The following is a 7,288-nucleotide window of genomic DNA, read 5'->3' on the forward strand; positions in this document are numbered from 1 at the left end:
TTTGAGAGTTTTTTACTGAAAAAATCTATCTCCTCTTTCAGTTTTTGATTTATGTTTTTTGATTATAAAAGTTTTTTTTAAAAGATGTATTAAAATTCGTCCAAAGAAAATTAAAAAATAATTGCGGTTTTTTTGAGCTATAGAACTCCTAGAAATGTCAAAAGCTGAAAGAGGAGATACATTTTTCTGTAGAAAACTTTCAAAATGACCATTTTTAACATTTTTCTTCCGGAAAACGACCATACATGAATCTATAACCACTAATTAATTTTTTAAAAATCATTTGAATCATCTTGGAACTCCACAAAATCAGATAAAAAATTCTGAAATTATGGTTTTAGACCTGCAATTGTGATCGCGCCAAACTTTTTTTCTGTAGATCAAAAATTAACTTGCAGTTCGGAATTGTTCTGTGGGAGAGCGTGCTAATGACGATATTTTTTATGATTTCACAAGAAACGAGATAAACTGGCTCAAAGTTGACAAGTCGGCGCTTGCCGGCTGACCTACGCGGTCGGCTATCGACCTCTTAACTTTGAGTCTTTGTATCTCGGTTTATTTTGAAAGATATCAAAATTTTGTCAACTAATAAAATATTTTTAATATTATAATGAACATTTTATCAGTTGGCAACTTTTAAATATCTCTCACAGGAACTGAGATAAATTGGCTCAAAGTTGAAGGGACTTTTCTGTTACGGGTTTTACTGTATATTCCATGAAATGTAGTAAAAGTTATGATAAACGCGAAAAATTTTAACATTTGAAAGATCTAAATAGTTCGTTATTCCAGGTGAAGTCTCAGGTTACTGTAGTTTGAATTTTTGGAATTTTCAGAATTGATCTACCGTAAACAGGTTTTGACCGTCTACTTCTTTCATTATACACATTTAAATATACAGAAAACTCCAAGAAAATGAAAATTCGAAACATTCCAGATGTTTCAAATGAGATACTGTAGCAGGGATGTTTGGAATAAAATTCGGAATTCCGGAAATTCAGTTTTTTTTGGAATTTAGGCTACATTATGTCAAAGGCGCACGCAAAAAGTTTCCTTGTGGGTCTCGAGCAGAATTACTCTTATTTTTTGTGCGTTTTCGGAATCTTCTTGCCATTTTTTTCATAAATTTTCTTATTTTATGATGGAAAGCTTTGGTGATGGAATATTCCAAAATTTGAAAAATCAATAAATTAGACAATAGAAAAACACCAAAAAGGCCATTCCGAACATCCCTGATACTGTAGTTCCCCACCCAATTTTCTTATTGATTTTACTTCCCGGTCTCGATTTGAATTTTCGTTTATCCCCAGACAATGCTGCAACCCAGTCTCCATGCAGCATCCAAGTGGATCATCCGAAATACTCTAATCAGTAACGAAAGTTTGACTCCAGAACTGAAACTTCGTCTTATCACAATTGCAAGTCCTCTCTGGATGAGTACTCCTGATTTATGCCCACTTCCGGATCCCTACTGGGCATTCTATTGGCCCGGTGGACAAGGACTATCTAGGTACATTTTGGATAATAAGAGTTCGTTTCGTGGCTCAACCATTATGGATTTCGGAACCGGGTGTGGTTCTGCTTCGATGGCTGCGTCGATTTGCGGAGCTCAAAAGATTCTAGCAAATGATATTGATAAATGTGAGAGTTCCAGATTTTTAGTTATTCTTTGAGTTTGTAACTTTAGATGCTCTTCTTTCGACAAAACTAAATTTCCGGTTGAACAATTGGAAAGACTCAAAAATTCACTACTCGGCCAGGAACTTTTTGGACGACCAAAAATCATCCTCCGACTTTTTCGAAGGTTCAGATGATCAGAAAAAGTATATTCTTCTTGGAGATATGTTCTATGATTCTGATTTTGCCGAGATCCTTTTTAAATGGTTGAAGAGGTACACTATTGGAAAATGAATAAAATTTTTAATTTTTTTTTTCAGAATGCAAGACGAACACGGAACGATCGTTCTTGTCGGAGATCCAGATCGCCATCCATTAGTCGAATCAGACTATCTGAAAAAGTAGAACAAAATTTCGATGACAAAGTTTTGAGTCTTTAAAATTTCAGATACAAAACCAAATTCACGAAAACGCAACTGGCAGAATACTCTCTTCCAGGATACGTCATCAAAGAGCATTATGGTTTCAACACTGCTAAAGTTTTTGAATTGCAATTTGAGTGATAAATTTTGAACATTATCCTGTTTTGTACATTATCCTGTTGTCCTCTCATAATAAAAGTCTTCTTCATCACTTTCCTATCACAAAAGAGAGAAAAAATTGTGAAAAATTGACGAACAGCTTTCAAAACAAAAATCATTTGAAAGTAATTCCGCTCGAAACTTGCCAGGCAACTTTTCGCATGCGCCTTTAACGTACTGTAGTCTAGAAAACTTGCTCAAATTCCGAAAAAATCGGATAATTCCGATCCGAATTTGATTCCGAATATTGTCGGAATTCCGAATTTCTTTCCGAACATTCCTGACATTATCTGGTATTATCATTCCTCTGCTTTCCGCTTTTTTTCACTTTTGAAAAAAATGTGTTGGAACATACCGTAACCCATTTAAAGGCGCAGCGCTTGATTCGTTTTGGTCTCGCCGCGCTAACTTTTTGGCTTGAATTCGAGTTGAAAAGCCGTCACACTGACAAGCAATTTTCAGACATTCTTCCACTTTTCCCGTGAATTTTTTCAGCGAATTCAATCAACAATGACTGGCACATTGAACGAGCTCGACTCGTGGTTCATCGACGACATCAGGAGGCTTGGAAGTACTAGTAACGCGTTTAGTTTCAAGACCAACAACGCAAAATTACCACTGTAATGTTTTAGGTCCTCTCGTTCTTTGACGCCATCTGACACTTCGGAATCCGGTCTTGGTTCTTCGATCTCTCCAACGTCGGATCGTTCTCAGTCACCGGAAAACGCGCAACCAGCTTCTGCCGAAAACAATTTGTTATCGCCAAGAGAAGTGGTTAAAATGATAGATGTGATCAATGGTTCTACAAAAGCGCAATGCGTTCAGTTAGATTCCCAAGAAAATAACGAAGATGACGATCGAGAAACATCGGACCTAGATAAAGAAGACGTTGAGGCCCGGTCGGGACATTTGGCTCCGCCACAGTCGCCAGGGGAAACAGACGCTCATTCTGGAGATACTACTTATTCGTTTTGCTCATTTCAAGGCTACGTTCCGTCAACTGCGAGTCCCGAAGCTTGCAGTCCACATCCGGAAGATGAATCAGACCCGCGCATCAAACTAGTCAGACAGTTATGGGCCCGGATGGATGAGCCAGTTAAGAGATATCTGCAAAAGGTAAGACAATTGTTATAGTGTTCTCATGAAAACGATCTTTTTTCAGATTACACGAGATTATTTGGAACTGGAAGGGAAGCCGATACAGACTAGCAATATCCCAACGGAACTGTTTAGTGAAATTCTTGAGGTAAACCGTAGAAAAAGCTTTATTAATGATTTTTTTCCAGTATGTCCAGTTATATCACGAGTATCATCAATGCAACTTGCCACAACCGACACCGCGATTGGGTGATATGCCTGAAGCTGTTGTAGCGTTCTTTACTAACGTAATAGCTCAGTTTGCGGATAATTCTAGTAGTATTATGACTTTCAGATCATTTATCTACGATATGGCACCGAGAATCTGTAGATCTTCTAAATATATATTTGTTATTTTGTGTTCTTGTAATTTATTTAAATCTTTGTATCTATCCAATTTTCATGTAGCATCACATTGACGTATTCTGAATTTCTTTGTTTCTTGATTTATTCTAAAAATCGATTTCGAATGAGTTGCTTCAACTGGCTGCGCTTACTACATATTAGCTGCAAGTTGCAGTCTACAACGTGGATTTTCAGGAATAAAATGACGCAGAATTCCGAAAATCTCGAAAACATCGTCTTCCAGCACGATTTTCAGATTGTACCTGATGCGAAGTTCGAATCGATGTTCAATTTTCACTGTTTTGGAATTTCTTGGTATTAAAAAAATTATTTCAAAGCTGCTAACATGATCTTCAGGAAAATCCAGTTACTCGGTAGAAGACACGGTCTTGCTGTCGAACTGTTTTGTCTGAATGAGTATTTGAAGCCAGAAGTTCGAGAATTTCGGTTCTGTTTAGTAAAAGACTCGAAAATCAGAAGCGATTGGAAGAATGTGATCACGATATCGAAATTCGAAATACCTCGTAGTTTTACATGGGCGGAAGCGAAGCGATACGCTGTTGATAACATGTTGAGCATAGAATTTCGAATAGAGATTATGAAAAATCGAGATATTTATATACCGAAGGAGAATAGGATTCATCCGATGCATGAGAGAAATGTGTCGGTATTTGAGAAGTTAGAGAGAGTTGAGGTGACCAATATAGTAGAATATACATATTTAACATTTTTGAGTCCTTTTTCAGAACGATTATACTGAAATACAGCTTCCAAAGAGTCCAACCCGGCTGCTCCACGAGCTTTTGAAAGTGTCTGGTGAAATAGAGCTTCAAGTACCATGTCCAACATGTGGAAGCGATATTGTCTTATTGGCAGACGAGTCTACAACTTTTGGGTATTGCGATCATAAGAAACTGTTTCAAATAGTCAAATATTTCCAGATGTTCCAATGAAAATTGTCAAGTCCGCCGAAAACGAGCGCTAACTGAAACGGAACGCCGACGAATCGGATGTTTTGAGCCTCTTCCCATTGGTATTCCGTCCAAAATTCCTTGCATGCGCTGTGATTGTTCGAAAATGAGTTTGGAAATATACCGAAGCAGCTCGAAATCAGGACGTTTTCATTATCGGTTTGTGCCGGAAATTGTTTGCGGAGCTTAGGTCCGATAGCGGAATCCTTGAAGAATCATGTATAATTTGAATTGTTTTCTGGCTTTTGATATTAGCTGTTTTTATGCGAATTTTCCTATTTTTTGTCTCGGAAAAACAGTAAAAATCGAAAAAAAATTTATTGTTTTTATTCGATTTTTCGTTATTTTTCCAATTTTCGTTGAACAAGTTCAAAATCAATAAAATCGAAAAATTGCAAAAAGAAAAATTCTGGACCTAAGCTCCGCCCCCTTCTCGGCCGCAACGCGCCTTGAAATTGGACCAGAATAATAGTAAAATTATTTTTCAAGATGCTCCTTAAAACGATGCCGAGCTCGACGAGTATTTTCCAAGCAGGAGCTGGATATCCTCCAAATTGTCTGCAACACAAAATCCTCAGCTGATGAGTTTCAAGAATTACTGAAAGAGGTTAAATAAGAGATGATGGAGGAGGAGCCTGTGGAGGAGCCTAAACATTTTTTGCATGATTTTTTTTGTTGTTTCTTGTCATTTTGTTATGTTTACAATTAGATTCAAATTTGCTCTCGCTTTCAAAGTTTATATTCAATTTACAAAAAATGACACAGAACTAGTATTCACATCCGACTCGAACTTCCTTGACAAGCCATTGATTCAATTCATAGTACGCTCTCATTTGAAAATCCATTTTTGAGATAGTTGTATCCACTTTTTTAAGTTTTAGGATACATTTGAATGAGAAGTTCGTGTTATCCAATACTTCAGATTTCTTCAGCTCTGACGACGCGTAGCTGGAAGGCCAGCTAGGAAGGAATTGCTCTGAGAAGTAGTCTGAAAACGGGAAAACGATTCAAGGAGCGACTTTTGAGCTTACTATAATTCTTTGGTCCGTTTCCAGTTCCACATATAATCGCCCAGAATCCTTGATGCTCTTCTTTCATCATATGACTCAAAAATGGGGTTCTTGACTCGACGGATGGTTCATCGTTGATCATCGGGGAGAGGGATCCGCACACTTGACCAACGAACTCGTCTTTGAGTGCTTGAGGATCAACGGTTCTAAAATTTCACAGTTTTTTTTTTCGAAATTCGTAGTATAAAAAATTTTGTATATTTTTTTCTGACAAATTTCTATTAGATTTTCAGACATTTTATTCATAAAAGGAGAAAAAACTTACGGCGTCAAGTTGATGGGACATGCAACAATCACATAGGCGGTCCACCAATCAACCCATCCCAATTCGTCTCCTTTGTTTCTTTTCTGGAAAATTTATATATATTTTTCCTTGTTTTAGCATTTTAAGAATACCTCTTCCACTCGAAAGGTGTAATTATCCCTCATGATGACTCCGTTCGGGAAGTCGGCTTGCACCGAAATGATCACAACTGTTTGATAGTTGGAAAAGTCGTTTTGTGAAACTGCATGGTCCGTAAAGCTTACAGCAGTTTGATATCGGTCGGAAAGATATTTTGAGAATTCAGCTGAAAATTTAGATAATTTTTCTAATTTCTATGCGCGTTGTGGCCTAAATTTCGAGTGTGAGCGGAGCTTATGTTCGGTAAGCCTCAAAGGAGCATGTTTTTTCTTGATCGATTTTGACCTTTTTTGACAAAAATTCCGGAAAATCGCTCGAAAACAATGAAGCTTATAGAAAAATCGAAAAAAATAGGTTAGTAAATGATTACGAAAAAATCATGATCCTTTAATGTTTTCGCTACCGGACCCAAGCTCCGCCCCCTTTTCTGCTTCAACTGCTGACTCACCAGCACTCAAAATCTCCCCATTCTTCTCGCACAGCTGTACTCGAACTTTTTTGAATAGAAAATCGTCGGCGAATCGATCGTAATCAACGGGCCGAGGGCGTGGATTCGTTGCGAGAATCTCAGTGGAAAACGTTTTTTTGAGACGGCTGATATAGGATTCAATCGGTTGAGTTGGATGCTCCGGAAGAGTTTCAGGGATTCCAGCGCAGTCTCCAAGAAGTGAGAATTTTGTGTAGTAGAACACTTTTTTGGTAATATCCTGAAGTTGAAGAAAGTTTGTTAAAAGAAGCTGTGGAAGAGAAATGCTAGTGAGCGAAGGTCCCACAACGACAACTACCGTAATGTAAAAAAATGTTATTTTCTGAACTTCATTTTCTCGATTTTCACTGCTCTTCGTCGATTTTTCAGAATTTTTTGCCTGAAATTTGATGAAGCGGTGTTTGATTACTGTAGGTTACTGTAGATTACTGTAGACAACTAATTCAGTCCCCGATACGAGTGGTAAACACCTACTGATATATTTTGAAAAAGTGAAAAAACTTAAGCGAGAACCCTTTTGTGTTTTCTTTTATTGTCGGAATAAAAAAAGTGGGACTCGGTGTTTGCGTACTTTGATTCCCGCCTCCCCCCACCGACGCTCCGCCCATCGCTTTGCAAGTGCGGCGTGGTATTTTGGCGCGCCACTTGGAGATCATATTTCCTATGAAAATCTCATT

General features: G+C 37.7%; 2 protein-coding genes across 2 annotated transcripts in view; one reads left to right on the plus strand and one right to left on the minus strand.

The window, feature by feature from the left end:
- Nucleotides 1–1,313: 1,313 nt before the first annotated feature.
- CBG12771 lies at nt 1,314–3,666 on the plus strand (the record flags this gene model as incomplete). Its single annotated transcript, XM_002640205.1, has 8 exons — nt 1,314–1,641; nt 1,688–1,892; nt 1,938–2,018; nt 2,066–2,176; nt 2,831–3,314; nt 3,361–3,444; nt 3,485–3,583; nt 3,631–3,666. 8 exons carry the CDS (start codon nt 1,314–1,316, stop codon nt 3,664–3,666), a joined length of 1,428 nt encoding a protein of 475 aa, XP_002640251.1.
- A 1,752-nt stretch (nt 3,667–5,418) lies between these two features.
- Nucleotides 5,419–7,288, minus strand: part of CBG12772 — a gene marked incomplete at both ends in the record, with an annotated part of 5,784 nt that continues 3,914 nt past the window's right edge. The window contains 5 exon segments of the mRNA XM_045241143.1: nt 5,419–5,639; nt 5,656–5,867; nt 5,987–6,069; nt 6,118–6,290; nt 6,573–6,990. Coding sequence (XP_045094965.1) covers nt 5,419–5,639; nt 5,656–5,867; nt 5,987–6,069; nt 6,118–6,290; nt 6,573–6,990 — 1,107 coding nt within the window.

Source organism: Caenorhabditis briggsae, assembly GCF_000004555.2.
Source record: "Caenorhabditis briggsae complete genome, chrI, whole genome shotgun sequence".
NCBI lineage: Eukaryota > Metazoa > Nematoda > Chromadorea > Rhabditida > Rhabditidae > Caenorhabditis > Caenorhabditis briggsae.